This window comes from Erinaceus europaeus, chromosome 8, assembly GCF_950295315.1.
Source record: "Erinaceus europaeus chromosome 8, mEriEur2.1, whole genome shotgun sequence".
NCBI lineage: Eukaryota > Metazoa > Chordata > Mammalia > Eulipotyphla > Erinaceidae > Erinaceus > Erinaceus europaeus.
Genome location: NC_080169.1, coordinates 15,617,163 through 15,638,821, shown reverse-complemented (window position 1 = coordinate 15,638,821; position 21,659 = coordinate 15,617,163). Strand labels below are relative to the sequence as shown.

Genomic DNA, 21,659 nt, shown 5'->3' with positions numbered 1-21,659 from the left:
AAGGAACCTGGTTTGGCAAACGCTAGAAGAAGAAGGAACCTGGTTCAAGCCTTCGGCCTCCACCTGCAGAAGGTGAGCTTCACAAGTGGTGAAGCAGTGCTGCAGGTGTTTCTCTGTCCCTCTCCCTACCTCTCCACTCCCTTCTCAATTTCTGTCTCTACCCAAATAAAATAAAGCCCACCAGAAAGGATGGAATCAAAAGCCCTGGCAGTAAAGCAGGTGTGAGGGGAGGGGGAAGGAAGAGCTCTACTATGAACACTATATAGAGTTCTTACAATTCAATAACACAAATTTCAAGTGGCTAAGCATCATGTTAGACACCTCTCCAAGTAAGATGTGCAACTGGCTTTAAATATAAGAAAACCAGGTCCTTAGCATCATGAACCAATAGGAAAATACAAATATTTAAAATTTTCAGCATAGCAACTGGAGAAGCAGCTCAAACGGTAGTGTTGGGCTTCTATACCTGAGGTTCCTGGTCCAATCCCTAACACTGCATGTACCAAAGTATGTTCTAGCTTTTTTGTTTAATTACTTTATTGGGATGTTAAGCATTTACAGTATAGTTGTTAACACATGGATACCAGTTCTCATCTTCCTGTTCCAGGTGCCTGCAAAACACTCACCCAACTTATGTCCTTTCCCACCATCATGCACTATGTTCAAGCCCCTTACCTCTGGGTCTTCCCTTGTGCTCTGACTTCTCTCCTGTCTCATGTGAATCAATTTCTCTCTCTTGCTTTCCTTACACCCAAATAGTTATCAAGCTGCTAAAATACATGGGGTGGTGGGAAGGGGTAGGCAGATCCAAGTAAGTTTCATTCCTTATTTGCATGTAGACTTCACACAAAGAAGTGACCTCTCCCTAGGGTTCAGAACAGCAGCTATCACGTAGGAGACAGCCATGGTTATTAAACAGAGCAAAATATGTATAACCTCTCCATTACCTCAGCATGAAAAAAAAAAAAATCCAAGTTACAAGCACAGAATGGAAGGTAAGTTGCAAATGATATAATTTTTTTTTTTTTTATTGTGAAAGAGTCAATAGAAGTTGACAAGGCAAATTTCAGAACATTTCTCCTCAGTTCCTACATCTGCTAGGTTCCTATGTATCAACAAGTCTCCATTAGCCCTTTGCAGTTTCTGTGGCCCTTTTCAGATATGATGGCTGATTGTATTTAGTACTCAGAAGAAAAAAAAAAATCTATCTGATGTTGAAACAAAACCTGTTGTGCCTTTCCAATTCCTACAGAGAAATGTACAGCCGTTGTTTTCATAATGTAACAGTAAAGTCAGTGTCTTAATCAAAACCAAAGAATGGCCATCACAACTTAACAGAACTCTACTGATACTTGCAATATATCCAGAAAGAATTTAGAATTTAAAATGTTAGGTCGATGCATTCGAAAGACTAAGAGTTACTTGCAGCATTCCAATGGAGAAATAGTGCAAAATTCATCAAGTTGTATATGATAAATATACTTTCAACTAAATGGCTGCCTCAAAAGCAAAGAGTAAAAAACTTCCACTTCTCAAAAAAGTAATCCAGGCTGACTAAATGAAGTTCACCATTTAGAAAGATCAAGGGCTATTCTATTTCCATAAATGACAAAATGATTTCAGAAGTAGATTAAACGTAATTGTTTTACAAAAATAGAAATATTATTTGGAACTTTACAAAAACTATAAAATATAATACTTTATTTGTAAATTCAAGAGTTTCATACTGAAATAGACAATATTTCCACAGTTAAGTCTCATCAGTCTTATTTCTTGCAAATCTTCAGCCCATAGGTTTGTGCTCTAGCATAGAAATATAAATATATATATATATATTTTTTTTTTTTTTAAACAAAGAAACTTTAATTTCAAGGGGTTGATAAAAATTTTCATTCTGGAAATAATATCAAAGCAGAAGAATTTATACTTACAAATAGGTCTTCTAAAAGTAGAAACTAATGCCACATGGCAATTTGACAAATTTCAAACCAAATTTCTAAGACTGACAACCTATCATTAATTTAAAATAAGTATTTGATAATTGTAAGTTGGAAGTTATAAAACAAAATATAATCACAACTATGAAAAAATATTTATTCATTAAGAACCTCCAAATTTAGTAATATGTGCTGTCAGATAAGAAATATTTTCTATTTACATCCAATCATAGACACTAATTGTACCACCTGAAAGAGCACCAGTGTATTTTTAAAGGAAACTAAAAAGCAGGACATAGCATTGCTATTAATGATAAGGCACCACTTGGTGTATAAAAAATCCAAAGCCTTTCTGAATTATATATTGTTATTACTTGTGTTTTAACCAACCACGTCATTTCCTCTCTCCCCCCCCACCATTCTCTTTTAGTTTTTCCCTCAAACAGAACATGTAATAAACAACATTAATACATGATCTGGTAAATGTGACATATTTTCAGCAATCTGTCCCTACAGAAGATAGGAAGTTGGGGGATAAGGAGAGCAACAAGAACTATTCCTGTAGAGTATATAGAGGGGCACGGAGGTTAAAGGTTTCTCAGGCAAATTCACGGCTACAGCAAAATTGAGAGCTTAAACTTTTACATCCCCACCCCCCACACACAGCTCATTTCTCAGTCAGATCTGATTAAATATTTCAAAACGTGTTCTTAGTCACTACTGTCATCATCATCATCATCATCGGACACATCATTTAAAGGAGACTTCAATGACTGACTATAAGAGTCTGATCTAGCAGGCTGGCATGTGGCCATGTCCCCAGTAGAAAGCAGGTCATAGCAGAAGTCACAAATCCGCACCGGCTTAGAGGACTGGCTGGGAAGAAGAAATCTCTTTTCAGAGCAGGGCCCACAGACAACAAAACCACATTTTCGGCAATGGTGACGACGATTAACAGGTGTGAATTTTGCTTTCTGACAACGCATACACACGGTCGCCTCTGAGTCAGGAACCCAGACAGCAGCATGTTCGTTACTGGGTGTTTTCCCACTTTTGGAGAGTAAATCAGTAACACACTTATTTATGTGATTCATCCATTCTGATTTCTCGGTGGCAGTGGCAGCATAAACTGCAAATGATTTAGTTGGCGTCTTGATAAGCCATCCATTCCTCAAGTCTCCTTCATCTTTGATGGAATCAATAGTGACATTTTCCAGGGGAATAATATGTTGCTTGTTATATTTCTTCTTCTGGATGACAATATTCCCATACACAAGAATGTCATTAAATAAGAAAAACTGCCTTGCTTTGGGCTTCTTCCTACACAGTTTAGTCAAAACTCCTTCTCCAATAAGAACCCGTCCAGGGATAGTTAAGGGTTGCCCAGCTGCTCCAAAACAGTTTTCCACTATATTTATGCGTCTAGTATTTGCTTCGCTGTTTGCCAAGCGATCAACCATCTTTTGTGGATAGCCTTAAAAAAAGAAAGAAAAATTAGCACATAGAAATTATAAATCAATTCCAATTCATGGTTCAGGAATTATAAAATATAAATTTAATCTAGTGAGTCATTATTTTTACCCCAAGACAAAATGCTCTAAAAATTACTTCTCTAAGCTTTACTAGGCATACCAAGAAGACTAGCATGTCCCAATACTTATAATCATGAAAACAACCGACTCCATGTGTACCTTACTGGATAAAATAGATTTATAAAAGTAGAAACTTCTTACAGATATAAAGATATAACTGGGGGGTCGGGCGGTGGTGCAGCGGGTTATGTGGCGCAAAGCACAAGGACCTGAGGAAGGATGTCGGTTCTAGCCCCCGGCTCCCCACCTGCAGGGGAGTCACTTCACAAGCGGTGAAGCAGGTCTGCAGGTGTCTGTTTTTCTCTCCCCCTCTCAGTCTTCTCCTCCTCTCTCCATTTCTCTCTGTCCTATCCAACAACGACATCATCAATAATAACCACAACAAGGCTACAATAACAAGGGCAACAAAAGGGGGGAAAATGGCCTCTAGGAGCAGTGGGTTCATGGTGCAGGCACTGAGCCCCAGCAATAACCCTGGAGGCAAAAAAAAAGAAAAAAAAGATATAATTGGACAATAAATACAAATCTCCTTTGCAAAATAATAAACCTAGTTCCATGAAAGTTAATCTCAGACAAATACTGAACAAGCAGGTGTCTTTTCTCTCTCCCTATATCCCCTTCCCTCTCAATTTCTCTGTCCTAACAAACAGATGACAGACAGACAGACTTATAGGCAGATATGGAGGGAAGAATGGAGTAAAGGTAGGGGAGGAAGGGGAGGGGAATGGCCACCAGAAGCAGTGGATTCACCATGCAAGTATCAAGCCCCAGCAATATTCTGGTGACAATCAAACAAAATAGATTGACTTTATTAAGAAAATGGGATGGAGCGATGGTGCACCTGGTTGAGCATACACACTACTATGGGCAGGAACCCTGGTTCAAATCTCCCACTCCCCATCTGCGGGGGGGGGGGGGGGGTCGGGGGGGACAACACTTCACAAGCAGTGAAGCAGTACTGCAGGGTTTTTTATTTTATTTTATTTATTTATTATTGGATAGAGACAGAGAGAAACTGAGAGGTGAGGGATATATATATATAGAGAGAGAGAGAGGAAGAGAGAGAGAGTCACCCACAGCCCTACTTCACCACTTGTGAAACATTCCCCTTGCAGGTGAGGACCAGGGGCTTGAACACAGGTCCTTGAGCACTGTGGTGTGTGCACTTAACCAGGAGTGCCACCGCCTAGCCCCCTGCAGGTGTCTTTCTCCCGATCTCTCTTCCCCCTTCTCTCTGCTCCATTAAAATAGAAAAGGAAAAAAAAAATTTCCACTGGGAGCAGTGGATTCATAGTGACAGCACAGAGCCCCAGCAATTACCCTGGTGGCAATAAAGTAATAATAATTTAAGAAAACTACATGCAGCTATTAAGAACAATGAACCCACTTTCTCTAACCCATCTTGGATGGGGCTAGGAGGAATTATGTTATGTCAGAAAGACATAGGAGTATGGGATGATCCCACTCATAAACAGAAGCTGAGAAAGAAGAACAGAAAGAAGCTCAAAGCAGAACCTGACTGAGTTTGGAGTATGGCACCAAATCCTGAAACCTCTAGGGTGGGGCTCACTTTCCTGCATGCTTCTCCCAATGCATACCAACTGATACTGCACCTGTTGATCCCAACCCAATCAATGCAACCAGTACCACTTTGGCATGTTTCACTTCAGACTGCGTCCTGAGACGTCAGGCGTGGAATGTCAACCGTTCAGCTTCATTACTCTGCTGAGATCTTTCCTAGTTCATAGGACTCAATTCCATTTTGGGTGGTACACTTCTTAACAAACCTCAAAACCTAGATATAGACCAGGGCCCATGAGATAGGGCATATGTACATGTAATGTATCCATAAGTTAAGGGGCAAACATATACCTTAAAGCAAAAGTGCACAAAAGTTTGCAGTGAGTCAATAAATGTAGCAAGCAAGCAGAAAGACCTAAAAAGACACCATAGAGTACCTAATCAAATAGTTTCTACTTATACCTAGATACCCTGACCTATCTCCTATTGCACGTCCCTCAATCACTCCAAAGCTAACCCTGCTAGACAAAGTAAGGACTAGAAAAGCTGAACAAGGGGCAAGAGACTGGCATACTTTAGTGATGACTCTTTTAGTCACTACCAGGCCACCTCATCACCTGGGGTCCTAGTCAGGGAGTCCTGGGGTTCCCACACATATACGATGGGCCTAGACCTCTAAAAGATCCCTCACCACTTTCACTGGTCATCTCCATCAGGAACAACATAATGGACTCCTTTGCGGGCCCCTATAGGACTGCCCTCAATGTGAATCAACAAGGGTAGAGAATGTTCCATTCTCCAAAGGGAGGCTGGATAACATACTCAGATTATCTATCACCCAAGGATGATGGGTCCTGAAATTAGTGCAGCCTAGAATGCTCCTAGCCGTGACCACAGAATGCGAGCTCAGACCTACAGGGATGCAGAGGTTACATAGGCTCCTGTGCTGAATATGGGCCCCAGATCAAATCGAGGGGGTTTACAGTTAATAATATTTATGTACTTTTCCCATATTTGGGAGCTACTCTCTTCCCTGATGCAGCTTTCTAGTCCTTTTTCCAACTATGACACCATCTCCGTAGACAATAACCTAGGTCACCTGCATATTAGATGTAAGGCTCAGGCCAAAACTAGTGAAGTCATGGGCCCCTTGGAATATACCTAAAATATACCTACTAGCTTTTTCCAAAACAGAGATAATAACTAGGGAATTCTAGTAAATAACTAGGGAATTCTCTCACAAAATATTAACACTATACAAAGAATTTTGAAGTCTTAATAAGTTAAAATTGAAAGTTCAGTAAATCTGACTTATTCCACCAAGACAAAGTTTATTTTCTCCTCTTTCCACTAGGGCGTGGTCTAAAACTTGAGGTCCATATATTTTCCCCTTTACTTAGCTAATTAGTACTATTTTCTTTTATTTTTTAAGAGACAAACACAGAGAAGAAGAAAAAAAAAACCAACTAGAAGACTCCTTCATTGTGGTGGGGGCCAGGCTTGATTGAACCTGGATCTCAAACCTAACCTAATTGAAACCATGTGTACTAATACCCTAAATTAGTCATAGTCTTACATATTTTTTTTTCTCATTTCCTTGCAGTATTTGAGGAGTCAGTTTGAGTGGCTTCCTTGTCTCTCTCAATTTTTCTCTGTCCTACCCAATAAAATGGAAAAGATGGCCTCCAGGAGCAGTGGATTCGTAGTGCAGGTACAGAACCCCAGTGATAACCCCAGAAGCAGAAAAAAAAAAAAATCTCTCCCAAGGGTAGGGCTGAAGATATAGCTCACATGATTGAGCATATACCTCCTTGCCACGTGTCTGGCCCAGGTTTGATTCTATTTGTATAAAAAGGGGGGGGGAGACCCGAAATGCTGAAATCACACGTGCACAAAATCCTGGCTCTGCCAAAAATTAAAAAAAAAAAAAAATCCTAGTCATCAAATATGCTTCCTACTGAAAAGTGGACACAAATGGAACATTCTACTAGTCTTAGCCTAGAAAGGGAAAAATGAAGGAAAAAAAGATTCTATACCTATACATATGCTAGCCACACTCACTTTCTACTAGTTAATAATTAAATTTACTAAGTGATAATTACATATATTCATTATTCATATAATTCATATATTCAGACTGAATTTGATGTATTGCACCAAAGTAAGGGACTCTTTGGGGTGTGGGGGGGGGGGTGGGGGGGGGAGTGTTCAGGTCCTGGAACATGATGGCAGAGGAGGATCTAGTGGGGGTTGAACTGTTACGTGGAAAACTGGAAATTTTACAGATCTACCAACTACTGATTTTACTGTTGACTATAAACCATAAATCCCCCAATAAAGAAAAAAAAGTGTGTGTCCTCTCCAATATACTTTGCTACATTCAGAAACTAGAAATCTTCACTCCTGTGGACCTTATTATGTATTTAGAGACAGTCACTGATAAAACAAGAAATCTTTTAAACACATGACAGTAAGTATATATTCTAATTGATATTCAAAACAGAAAAAGCTGTAACTAATCTACAATATCAGTACAGGCAGTTTCAAATAGATCAGGTTTGATAAAGAAGCCTATCATGATTATAAAAACTTAGCTGTTGAAATTTTTATAAAATTGATTTGAAAAAAAATCAGTCACCTGTGGTCCAGGAGGTGGTGCAGTGGTAAAGCTTTGGACACTCAAGCTTGAGGTCCCAAGTTTGATCCCCGGCAGCACATGTGCCAGAGTGATGTCTGGTTCTTTCTTTCTCCTCCTATCTTTCTCATAAATAAATAAAATCTTTAAAAAATAAATCAGTCACCACTATGGGAGTTATAAAAAGTCTTTAGCAAGGTAGGAAAAAGGGGATATGGACCTGCTTTAGAGTTTGAGTTTTAGAGAAGTCATCTCTCTAGTCTTTAGAATTCAGAATAAAAAATACAAAATTGATTATTTTCAACTACAACTATGGGCAGGTAGAAAGTTAAGATTCCTGCCCAAATGAATCAAATACAAAATCCTTTAACTTAACTTGGCATGCAAGGTTCTTTACAGACAAGCCCCTGCAAGGTTTAAGTCTGTCCAGTTTCATCTTTTATTTATATAATGTTCTCTTTACAATCATTGTTAAGTGTCATCTGCTAATGTCCCTGCTATGCAGTCAAAACAGGCTACTCACTAGCCCCATACTTTTCCCCTACTTCTGAGTCAATGTCCTCTCTCCCTTGAGATCTCGCTAGCTTGTAAGATACAGTGACATTAGTAGACCTGAAGTCATATACTGTCCCCCTTTAAAGGTTCACAGTATTTTATTTTAACATTTTAGGGCACTTGCATTCTAACATATTTGATACAAACTTGTACTCCACCTTATTTCCAACAGATCTGGAGGTTTACTACAACTTTGTATTCTCAACAGTACCTATAAAAATATTCAGAGTTGAATATGACCAGCAGTTAAGTGTCAATAGCTTCTCCACCTGGAGTTTGACAAAAATCAGAGATTTCACTTTGGACAGCAACACTGATTTATTTTCACAGCAAACAGGAATCACACCCTACACATCAACTGCTTCACTAGACCAAAGATTTTAAATTTATAAGCAAATGTTCTGGTCTACGTAACTATAGTATCTAATCATGAATTCCAAGTATTGCTTATGGGAGATCCTGATTTTTAAAGCAGTTCCAATCTCGTGATAATATATAAAAATTACATATTCTTCTCTTGCCAAAAAGCACAGCTGTTTAGTTAGCAAATAAAAGATGGTACTCTTGCGCATTTTTTCATGAAGAAAATGCAAATAAGAAACTACCATTTCAAAAAATATGTATACGGGAGCAGCTGTACAGTGCTGACAGCTGTAAAGTCACTGTGTAATATTTGAAAAAATAAAGCTGATGAAGCTCATCTAAAATACTACTGTGGAGACAGTTGCCCTCTAACAATCCTAACAAATTTCCTTCAGTATTTTCAAAGCAGTTGCAATTTGTCCTCTATATTTGAGACTTTGTTTTGTACTAGGAGAAAATATGCCACTGAAATTAAGACATACACCACAAAATCTTAATACAAAGAATAATGAAATACATACCATAATAAAGATCATTTTAAAACAGTAATAACAACTAAAATAAGACAAAAGGGGGGAAGGGTGACAGTAGCACACCGGGTTAAGCACATAGATTATGAAGTGAAAGGATCCCGGTTCAAGCTGCCAGCTTCCCACCTGCAGAGGCGTCACTTCACAAGTGGTGAAGCAGGTCTGCATGTGTCTTTCTCTCCCTCTCTGTCTGCCCGTGTCTTTCCCTCTCTGTCTGCCCTTTCTCTCTCAATTTCTCTCTGTCCAATCCAACAACGGAAAAAAAGATGATCTCCAGGAGCAGTGGATTCGTAGTGCAGGCACCGAGCCCCAGCAATAACTCTGGAGGCAAAAAAGAAACGGAAAAAAAAAAAAAGATAAAAGGGAAAGAGCAAAGCCATTACTTGGGGAGAATGCAGCATCAGAACACTAGAAATCAGGTGCAAATAAGTGGAACGTAAAAGGCAAATTAAGGCACAAAGTTAAGTAAATAGGTGTTTTAAAAAATGGTCACAGGGGCTGAGCAAGTTGTGGTATATATACACAATGGAATACCACTGAGCTGTAAAAAATGGTGACTTCACCGTTTTCAGCTGACGCTGTTGACTGGCTACGGAAGAAGGGCAAACACTAGAAGAAGAAGCCCATCTTGGATGGACCTTGAAAAAATCATGTTGAGTGAAATAAGTCAGAAACAGAAGGATGAATATGGGATGATCTCACTCTCAGGCTGAAGTTGAAAAATACAATCAGAAAAGAAAACAGAAGTAGAACCTGAAATGGAATTGACGTATCGCATCATAAAAGATTCTGGGGTGGGTGGGTGGGCAGAATACAGGTCCAAGAAGGATTCAAAGGACCTAGTGGGGGTTGTATTGTTAAATGGGAAACTGGGGAATGTTATGCATGTACAAACTATTATACTTACTGTTGAATGTAAAACATTAATTCACCAATTAAAAAAAAAATCAGAAAAGAAAAAAAATGGTCACAGGTAGTGGCATAATGGGTAGAATGCCAGACTTGCAAACATAATGTCCCAAGTTCAGTCTCCAACAGATACCACATCTGCCCATGCTGCCCGGGTTCTCTCATTCTCTCTCCTTTCTCTATCTCATTAACAAATCTTTTTAAAAAACAGTCACACATGCAGCTGGTTAGTAGAAAAAGGGAGAAACCGAGCTGGTCCTTGAAAAGTTCTTTCTGAAGCTTTTTGAAGCAGTAGCCTGATTTGATCAGAATATATGGGAAAATATACATACATATATACAGTGGGTGTGAGGCTTTGCCATGTGTGTAACCAAAGTTCAAGCCTGGTCCCCACCACACTGGAGGAGACTTGAGTGCCCTGGTCTCTCTCACTCTACCCCTTTCAAGGTCTATCTGAAAAAGTCATCTGCAAACTACAAGGACTAACAAAAAGTGTGGAAGAGAGAGACAGAAAGCAGGACTGAGCTGAATTTTAATTGCAAAAGTAGAGGGGCAAGCTTAAATTTCTCTTAAATTTGCAAGAGGAATACAAAGTACAGGTCAGATTCAGGACTGTAAGACAGAGATAAATTAAATTGTTTTTTTTTTTTTTAAGTTTAAGCAGTATGGAAGCCTATAAAACCAAAAATAATTTTCAGTGAATTTCTAGTAGCAAACACTTATTAACCACATGCTCTGAACAAAGCAGCATTAAGTGCTAGGAAAACTCAAAAGTAACAATCTGTGAAAGACCAGACCAGGTGGTAGCACACCTGGCTATGGGCATGTATTGCCATGCATAAGGACCCAGGTTGAAGCCCCCATCCCCCATCTGCAGGGGGAAAGCTTCACCAGTGGTGAAGCAAGGCTGCAGGTGTGTGTCTCTTTCCCCCTTTCCATTTCCCCTCCCTCTCAATTTCTCTCTGTTCTAGCAAATAAAATAAAGTTTAAGGGGAAAAAAAAAAAGCAGTGGTTCAGGAGGTGGCGCAGTGGTAAAGCTCTGGACTCTCAAGCATGAGTTCCATCCCCAGTAGCACATGTGTCAGAGTGATGTCTGGTTCTTTCTCTCTCCTCCTATCTTTCTCATAAATAAATAAAATCTTAAAAAAAAAAAAAAAGAAAGAAAGAAAAGCAGGGGGTCAGGCAATAGAGCAACGGGTTAAGCACACATGGTGCAAAGCGCATAGACCACCAGCTCAAAGATCCCTGTTCGAGCCCCTGGCTCCCCAACTGCAGGGGGGTCACTTCACAAGCCGTGAAGCAGGTCTTCAGGTGTCTTTTTATTTTTATATAAAAATATTTATTTATTCCCTTTTGTTGCTCTAGTTGTTTTTCTGTTGTAGTTATTATTGTTATTGATGTTGTCATTGTTAGAAAGGACAGAGAGAAATGGAGAGAGATGGGGAAGATAGAGAGGGGGAGAGAAAGACAGACACCTGCAGACCTGCTTCACAGCTTGTGAAATGACCTCCCTGCAGAGTGGGGAGCCGGGTGCTTGAACCGGAATCCTTAGGCCAGTCCTTGCGCTTTGCACCACCCGCACTTAGCCCGCTTCGCTACCGCCCAACTCCCTGCAGGTGTCTTATCTTTCTCTCTCCTCCTCCCCCTGCTCCCCCTCCTCTCTTGATTTCTCTGTCCTGTCCAACAACAACAGTAGCAATATCAAGAGCAACAAAAAATGGGGGAAAAAATGGCCTCCGGGAGCAGTGGATTTGTAGTGCCGACACTGAGCCCCAGCGATAACCCTGGAGACAAAAAAAAAAAAAAAAATCAATTATGTGTCTTCAAACAATCTTTGTGAAAGAAAAGAATAAGCATATATAATTTATGTATTATATATTTAAATGTATTTCCTTAGGAGAAAGGACAGTGAAAATAAACAGAATAAAAGGGGGGTTAGAACTCATACTAAGTGTTATGAAGTGAGAATGATTAAATTTGTACACTCAATGCTTAAAGGAGAAGAGTAGAAGCAAACCATTTTATATTTTAAAAAATAGTGAAATCTAGGGCCCAAATCTAGGTTGAGGGGTAATTTTGACTGGGGGTGGGGGTGGAGCCTACAGGAAACTGAAGTTGTCCCTCACAGCGAATGTCAGGGGGTGAGGAGATAATGGTGTACAAATATATTCCCCAGAGAGAAAATGGCTGTATGCAGGCTGGAGGAAGGAGAACCAAGAGAGAATACAGAGACAGAATAAAAGTCTGGGCAGAAAGGGATGAGTTAAACTGCAAAGGACAATGTGTATCAGGCTGGAGTGTTTTGCAAGTTTTTAAATTTAAAAAACAGAACTACACCAGAGCAGAACATGGGATGAACAGGAGGGATTACTAAAAAGACAAGTTATAGGAAAACAAACATAAGCTTCCATGTGAAAGTTAAAAAAAAGCCTGAGCCACAACTAAGAGCAGAAATTTAAAAGGGAAAATAAAAGGAAATAAAATTGCTTAAGGTACAGACAGCAGAAAAATTTAGAGATGACCTGAATATGTGATGAAATAAGCATCCACTAGACAGATGTTAATTTTTGTTTCAAGCAGGAGACACAATCATTTTGACCTTTGTTCTTGTCTACAAGGACAATGCTATCAACAAGATGGGTATTAGTTATACGAAAAGAAATGCCAAGGGATCAGGTGATGGCGCAGCTCATTAAGCGCAAGTGGCACAAAGCGCAACGACGGGAGTAAGGATCCCAGTTCAAGACCCCAGCTCCCCACCTGCAGGGGAATCGCTTCACAGGCGGTAAAGCAGGTCTGTAGGTGTCTATCTTTCTCTCCCTTTCTGTCTTCCCCTCCTCTCTCAATTTCTCTCTGTCCTATACAACAATGATGACCTCAATAACAACAACAATAATAACTACAACAACAAGGGCAACAAAAGAGGGAGGGGAGCAAAAAGAAATGCCAAGATGAGCAGAGTGCTCCAAACAAAAAGGAGAGGAGTAAAACTCTGAAAAGCACCTAGTATATAATACAGGAGAGGTGAGGAAGGAAAGACAACACAAAGCTCCTTTTCAACATGCTTTCATTGGTTTCACAAATCTCAGATACCTACTATGCTTACTGTGCTGAAGATCACAGTCAGCAGTGGAAAACACACACCTAGAGATGACGAGTCATGTATATTTCAGGAAAATTGACCTCGGAATCTGTTTGGTTTATATTATATTGGTCATTTTCATTAGTTCTTTTGGAAATTGCTATCTGCTTCTTTTTAATTTTTTTATATTTACTTATTTTTCCCTCTTGTTGCCCTTTTTATTGTTGTTGTAGTTGTTATTGATGTTGTAGCTATTGGACAGGACAGAGAAAAATGGAGAGAGGAGGGGAAGACAGAGGGGGGAGAGAAAGACACCTGCAGACCTGCTTCATCACTAGTGAAGTGACCTCCCAGCAGGTGGGGAGGGGGGCGGGGCTCGAACCTTTGAACCAGGATCCTTAGGTAGGTCCTTGAGCTTCGGCCATGTGCACTTAACCCCCTGCACCCCGACCCCCCCCCCCCCAATCTGCATCTTAACCTTTCCTCATTTGGGGCTGGATGACTGCTAGGGGCTGGGTAACTGCACAACTCTTCCTCTCCCACTGTCCCGTTGGCCACTGTTTTTTGTTTGGGCCTTCCTTCCTTCCTTCCTTTTTAAGAAGCCTTTGTTCTTAAAGATGGGGGGTCAAACTCAAAGGGAGAGACAGGACAAAGGCACTGTGGCACAACTCCCATCACTCCTGAAGCTTATCCTCTTTAGGGCTGGAACCTGAGTACTGCACGTGGTAACATATATACTCTACCAGGTGAACCACATCCCTGCTCCCTGATCCTGAAAGTTTTAACCACAGAAATTTATCATGGGAAACAAACTATTGGAGAGAAGAACACTTTATATGAGAGACTATCCCTCCGGAGTTAACTCTAAATGATATTAAAATACAGAACCAGAGAAGAATGGTCAAATTTAACATGTAAAAAATCAAATATCACTTAAAAAACATTTTAGCACATAAAAAATTTCAACTTCAACAATGAGGGGGAAAGGATGAAAGAAAAATACTTGCAGCATACAAGAGAACCAACATATTTAATGTATAGATGACTCCCTTAAGTCAATTAAAAAAAAAAAACCACAAAAAAGGGTAAAATGCAAATAGCAATTTCCAAAGGAACTGATGAGAATGACCAGTTAACAGAAACCACTGGTTTTTAGTTACACTCAAAGAAATAAAAATTACAAAGTGTAAAGACGGCCCTAGAAAAATATTACCATAAGAAGTCAATGCACTTTCCTGGCACAATAAAAATATGAACAAAGAATACAAAAAAAAATTCCCTACTATTGTTCAAATGAAATAAGAATATGGAATTAAGGACAGAACCACTTATAAAAATGGGAGGGAAAAGAAAAGGAAAGGAAATTCACATCAAGTAAAATAATCTGCTAAGAGTTAGTGTTTGAATATTAAGGTCAGCAGCATGAAAGAGTGAAGAAAGCGATAGAGAAAATCAGGCACCTCAGAATAAGAAAAGAACTAGAAGGCAACCAATACATAAGCAGACTGAAGCAAATATTGAAAAATCACCACAGTGGGCTGGGGAGACAGCATAATGGTTATGCAAAAAGCCAAAGGTCCCAGGTTCAATCCCCAGCAGCACCATAAACCAGAGCTGAGCAGTGCTCCAGTAAAATAAACAAATAAATCACCATAGTGATTTCTTTCAGGTGCTGGGAAAGGACAGAACCTGGAAAAAGTAAACAGTGATAATACAAGTTGTATACACCAGATCAAGAGCAGGAGTGACTGTACAGTTATAATGAGTTCATACTTAGAAATATGAGCTATAGAATTCAAGATGGGAAAGACAAGAAAAACTCAGTGGGGTACAGGGAAAAGATGAGACTGAAGTTGACAATGAGGATTAAAAACTGCTTTATCAGATATTAAGGTAAGTAGAAGCAGGACCTTGCAGAACCCAGGAAGTGCTTAGTCAGCTAGCTAAGCATTGTGTGTTATTAGGTACTGGGTCAATTCCCAGCATTGCATAAGCCAGAGCTTTGTTCCTTCTCTCTGTGTTTATCCATCATTTCTTCTCTCATGAAATTAAGTAAATATTAAATGGAAACAAAAGAATCAGTCTAGGAGGTGGTATATAAAATAAAGCATTGGATCAACAAGTACAAGATTCTGAGTTCAATCCCCAGCATTAAATGTGCAAGTGATACCTGATTCCCCCTCTCTCTTGCAAGGAAGGTAAGAAGGAAGGAGAGAAAGAAGGGAATGTAAGAAGGAAAGGAGGTAGTTCTTAATGATGACAAGGTTAAGTAACAGTCATCTATGTAGGCTGTAGATGTACCTTTTCTAGTCTGAAATGTAACTTTTAGTTTTAACTTCTATGCACTTCACTTTCTTCAGTGGCAAATACATTCTTTCTAGTCACTGAGAGAAATATGGCTTGCACTTGACCTTTCTGCACTTTAATTATAAACAATGAACAGAACAAGGAGACTGAATCAAATCAACAGTTCTCAGAGCCCTGCCTGCACAGTAAAACCAGGTGTAATTTTAAAGAAATAAAGATGGGAGGGAGTCAGGTAACTCTACTTATGCCTTCACCTCACACTCATTTTGATTTTCTTCTGAGCTTTTAGTATTTTTAAGATACTCCCCGGAGAATTCTAATACGCAGTCAATACAAACTCAGTATTTCTGAAGATTGTTCCCAATTTTGAAAATTTATATAATCCACTGCCACTCTGTTCATTTGCTAAAATAACTTACTGAATATTGTGTACTAGGTACTTCCACAAACATCTTAGTAAATATAATACTATTTACTAAGTAATCACTTCACAAATGAGTCCAGTGGGTTTGGACGGTGGTGGCATATATATATATATATCCCCCCCCCCCCCCCCCCCCCGTTGAGTGCACACAGTACTAAGTGTAAGGATCTGGGTTTCCAGCCCCTGCTCCCCACCTGCAGCCCGGAAGCTTCACAAGCAGCAAAGCAGGTCTGTAGAGGAGGAGACGGGTAGATACAAAGTACAAGGCAGAAGAAACTTCAGAGTCTCGCTTATTTCTAACAGAAAGACTTAAGTCAGCCCTGGGGAAAATAACAGATAATGATGATGATGATGATGAAGAGCAATGAAAGCAGCGGAAAGGAGTGCCCAGAGACTGGCCCACAGGGACGCCACGAATGCTACAGGAACACAAGCCAGGGGGCCAATAGACTGCAACTCAGCTGCTAAGTCTGCCACCCTAGCAAGTCCCCTCATTTCCGAATAAATCTTCATCCAAACCAAAAAAAAAAAAATGTATGTGGCTTGGGCCCTGAAGCAAAAAGGGATTTAGAAAAAGAAACTAAAAAATAGATAAATGAATAAATAAATAGAAGAAACTAAGAAAAAAAACACTGAATTGAGAAGGCACCTTTTTTTAAAAAAAGAAAAAAACCTATAAATGAGTCAATTCCCTCCCCCCCCATCATGTTTAAGGATTTATTTCATTTGTGATTTGTGTCTTTTCGGTTCATTTGGCAAGAACTTACAGCTCAAATTATTTGACTGAGTAACAATACTAATAATGATCAGCAGCAGCAGCAGCCATGTATACTCACTGGCTGGGGCCCCTGGAGCTGAAACTTTCTGGCTGCCTGGGTCAGCACATCAGTTTCACTGATTTATTTATTTATTTGCTTTCGAGGCGGATCGGATCCAGCTTTCCAACTAAGTGACTTAAAACCATTCACCCACCTCCTCCAGAGCTCTCAGAAAACAGGAGAGATTAAAAAACGTGGGGGGGGGGGGGGGTGAAGGGAAGAGAAAAAGAAAGATAAAGAAAAACCTTTCCGCGGATACTGAATGAACCTGCGGGGCCCGGCTAAAAGACAAAAATAAATAAATAGTAATAATTATAATCATAAAAGATCAGAGTCGAGGGAAAGTGGGATGCTGGAAACATGTCGAGCAACGGGGAGGGGGGGTGTAGAAGTCCGGTGTAGCTCAGCGCTTCGCCGTCATCCCACAGTGACCCTCACTCGCCAGACCACAACATCCGGATGCACAGGGTCCACACCACATCACACACTCTACACCGGGTCCACACTCCACTCCACACCCGGTCCACACCACACTCCACATCGGGTCCACACCACACTCCACACCCAGTCCACACCACACCCCACACCCGTTCCACACCACACCCCACACCCGGTCCACACCACACCCCACACCCGGTCCACACCACACTCCACACCGGGTCCACACCACACTCCACACCGGGTCCACACCACACCCCACACCCGGTCCACACCACACTCCACACCGGGTCCACCCCATACCCGGTCCACACCACATCCCACACTCCACACCCGGTCCACACCACACTCCACTCCGGGTCCACACCACACCCCACTCTCCACACCGGGTCCACACCACACCCCACACCCGGTCCACACCACACTCCACACCGGGTCCACCCCATACCCGGTCCACACCACATCCCACACTCCACACCCGGTCCACACCACACTCCACTCCGGGTCCACACCACACCCCACTCTCCACACCGGGTCCACACTACACTCCACACCCGGTCCACACCACACTCCACACCCGGTCCACACCACACTCCACACCCCACACCCGGTCCACACCACACCCCACACTCCACACCCGGTCCACACCACACTCCACACTCCACATCGGTCCACACCTGGTCCACACCACACTCCACACCCCACACCTGGTCCACACCACACTCCACACCTCACACCCGGTCCACACCACACTCCACACCACACCCCACACCTGGTCCACACCACACTCCACACCCCACACCCGGTCCACACCACACTCCACACCACACCCCACACCCGGTCCACACCACACTCCACACCCGGTCCACACCACACTCCACACCACACCCCACACCCGGTCCACACCACACTCCACACCCGGTCCACACCACACTCCACACCACACCCCACACCTGGTCCACACCACACTCCACATAGGGTCCACACCACACTCCACACCCGGTCCACACCACACCCCACACTCCACATCGGGTCCACACCACACTCCACATCGGGTCCACACCACACCCCACACCCGGGTCCACACCACACTCCACACCCGGTCCACCCCACACTCCACACCCGGTCCACACCACAGCCCACACCCGGTCCACACCACACCCCGCCGCACCTCTTCATTCTCGCGGGCCGGGGGCGCGACGGCCCAGAAACGCCCCGAGACCCCACGGAGGGTCCTGCAGCATCCGGGGCGCCCTGCGGTCCGGGAGTCGGAGCAGGAGCCCGGCTGTCGGGGCGGCGGGCGGGATGGCCTCTCCCCGCACCCCGGGCGCCCTACGGAGCCACCCGATGGCGACCGAAAAACAAACAAACAAACAAGCCCCAAACCGACAAGAGGAAAACCAGCGGCTCGAGAAGGTCCGGCGGAAAGCGCGCGCGCTCCGTCAGCCCCGACCTGCCCGGCGGCCGCTGCTCATCTAACTTTGGGGGGACGGGCGGCCCGGACGCCCCGGGAGCCTGGGACTCGGGCCCCGCGACTCGGCCCGCCCCCGGCGCCCCCCGCCCCCGACTCTCCCGCCGGCGCCCGCCCGCCCGCCCGCTCACGGCCCCCAACATGGCGTCGGCGACGACACCTCAGCGCGCCGCGACGGCTCGGGGACCGCGAGGGGGAGGGGAGCGCCCCGGAAAAGTTTCGCTTCTCGCGTCGCGGCCCGGCACGGAGCCCAACCCCGGTTCCACCTACCCTGCCCGGAGGCGGGCGACACCGGCCGCGACCACCAAGTCTGACTCGTCTGCGTCCCGACCGCCGGACAGCGGCTCAGCCCGGGTGTGCGGCGACGCGGCCCGAACCGGCACAAACCCCGACGCGACGGGAAGCGACTCGGGCCGGACGCTCGCAGGTGACTCCCCCGCCCGTCCTGTGGAAGCCTCACAACGGCCGGCCGGGCGGGCCTCTCTGCTGCGCGCGCACGCACGGGCGCGCCGCCGCCGCCCAACAGCCCCGGCGCGAGCGCGGTCGCGAGCGCTCCCCCCTGCGCGCGCCTCGTCGGATCCGGCGGCTTCCCAGGTCCCGCCCCTGCCGCTCCGCGCGCTGCTCTAGGGGGCGGGGCCTGCGCGGAGGCCACACCCACTTGGGGCCGCCCGGGGCGGGGCGGGGCGGGGCGGGGCGGGGCGGGGCGTGGGGACACGAGTGCGGCCCCCCACCCCGGCGGGGAGAGGGCTCTTCTGCCTACCAAGTCTCTAGGGAGACGGGGAGAGCCGAAGCTGGGGTTCCCGCCCTCCCAAACCCAGCCAACTTTTGCGAGGATCTCCATAATTTTTCGGCAAAGAAAAGCTTTGGATTAAGTGCTCCGAATCACCTTAGCGGGTATTTATTTGTTGGCTCCTCGAATCCTGGGCGGCTCCTCTGCTGGCTCCTCTTGCATCTATCTGCCACCAGTTTGCTTTCCCTAAGCCCAAGGGAAACCTAGGGAGCTTCAGCTGCAACACACACACACACACACACACACACACACACACACACACACACACACGCATAACTCTCATTCAAGTGGGTACTTTTATTTCCTGCTTTGGAAGCCACTAGACCTCAGATACCAGGAAACTGACAGTGTAATGTAAATAATGCCAGAGAAGGAGGGAACTGGGAAGATAGCGAGAGATTTTCGTGCACGCGGCATGAAGAGTCCCAAATTCAATCCCAGTGCGCTGGTAAAATAATAATAATAATAAATAAATCATTAAACCTGTCCCTTATCGTTTATACCACAGCCCTCCTGACAAGTGTATTGGCAGGTCCTATACAGGTAGTATAGAGGGCTACAGCAGACAAGGGAAATGTGGTACAAACAATAAATGTGAAGGTGTTAGATTTGATTTAGATACATTAAAAAAAATTTTTTTTTTTAATGAGAGAAGGAGAGATTGAAAGAGACTAACCAGAGCACACTGTTCAGCTCTGGTTTATGATGGTGTGGGGGATTGAATTTGGGACTTCGGAGCCTCAGGCACGAAAGTCTTTTTGCATAACCATTATGTTTTCTTCCCCTCCCTACCTGATAGATTTGAAGCGCCACCGCCAACCAAGCCTCCTTATAGATGAGTAGGAGAAACTTGAGCCGGTTCTACTCTTTTCTTTCTGCCAGCTCCCAGGTTTATAAGCCAGTCATTCTCTACTATTTCAATGACTCCACAGCAAACATTTTTCTTTTAGTAGAACAAAACAAGCGAGAATTTTGTTGTTTTAGCTTTTTTTTTTTTTAATTAGAGAAGATCATTGTCAAGCAAATCTCTGTATCTATTAGCTGCAATTGTCTTTGGAGACAAGTAGGAATGACCCCAGGGCTCTGGTTTTACCTGTCTCACTGCCCTTCCCCAGCTTGATAGCCTCATTCCTCTCTACCTGTAGAGCAACATTTATCAGTGAGATAAAAGAGAGATTTTATTTAAAAGATAGACTTGGCCATCTTCAAAATCCTTTTAAAATCTGAGTATGAGAATTGCTATATCTGATAGGTTGTCCTAGGTCAAATCTAGAGTATGAGTCACCAAACATTTCTGCTCACTCGCCTTCAGTAAAAATGTCTACCCTCCCCCCACTCCCAATCACTTTTTTTTAACTTTCTTTACAAGGCATCAATTTAGAAACCAAAATGACTTTAGTCAAATCTTGGTTTTGCCACCATTTGCCTGTGTCCTTGGGCAATATCAAAATACTCTGTTGACTTGGTTTTTTCATCTGCAAAATGAAAGTGATAAAAGTATTTATAGTGTCCTTATGCAGACTTAAGGATTTCATATTTGTAAAGCATAGAACCTGGTACATGGCAATTGTCATATAAGTGTTAGATTAAATTTATTGCATACAATATATACTTTATATAGAATTACATAGTATATAAGATTACATTATTGTTAGATACGTAACAAATGTGCACACACAAACTCAGAAATTGTGATTTTTTTAAAAACAAATATTGCTCCATGCAGTGTTTTGTGCTTTCTCTTTCATTGACTTTTTTCTTTTCTTTTCTGTTCTTTTAATTTTGTTTACTTATGAGAAAGATAATAGGAGAGAGAAAGAACCAGATATCACTCTGGTACACGTGCTGCTGGGGATCAAACTCAGGACCTCATGCTTGAGGGTCCAATGCTTTACCCTCTGCACCACCTCCCGACCACAAAATTGTGTTTTTTTTTATTTTTTTTTTATTTTTTAGAACAAGGCAGAGGGAAAGAGACGACTGCACTGCAAGTGCCTTCAATGTGTTGAGGGTCAGACTCAAACCTAAGCTGTGCACTTGGCAAAGCAGTCCACTACCCAAGTGAACTCTTTTGTTGACCAGAATTAATGATTTTAAGTGTGTGTGTATGCGCGCGCGCGTGTGTCTTGTGTACACGTGGTTATCTTTCTGCTCATTTACCTCATTTTCTGTACCCTTATTGGGATATATGTACCCTAATGAGCAAACTACTGATTTAGAGCTGGACTGAAAGATGACTTAGTCACTAACTAACTGTATGCAGTGAATCCCAGCACCACCAACAGGC

At 43.0% G+C, this 21,659-nt stretch overlaps 1 protein-coding gene across 1 annotated transcript; it reads right to left on the bottom strand.

Moving 5' to 3' along the window:
- Nucleotides 1-1,038: 1,038 nt before the first annotated feature.
- PLEKHF2 (pleckstrin homology and FYVE domain containing 2) lies at nt 1,039-18,980 on the bottom strand. Its single transcript, XM_016192137.2, has 2 exons — nt 18,853-18,980; nt 1,039-3,411 (listed from the first exon to the last, which is right to left on the bottom strand). The coding sequence occupies exon 2, from the start codon at nt 3,395-3,397 to the stop codon at nt 2,648-2,650; it is 750 nt and encodes a 249-aa protein (XP_016047623.1). The 5' UTR covers nt 3,398-3,411; nt 18,853-18,980; the 3' UTR covers nt 1,039-2,647.
- Between the last annotated feature and the right edge of the window lie 2,679 nt (nt 18,981-21,659).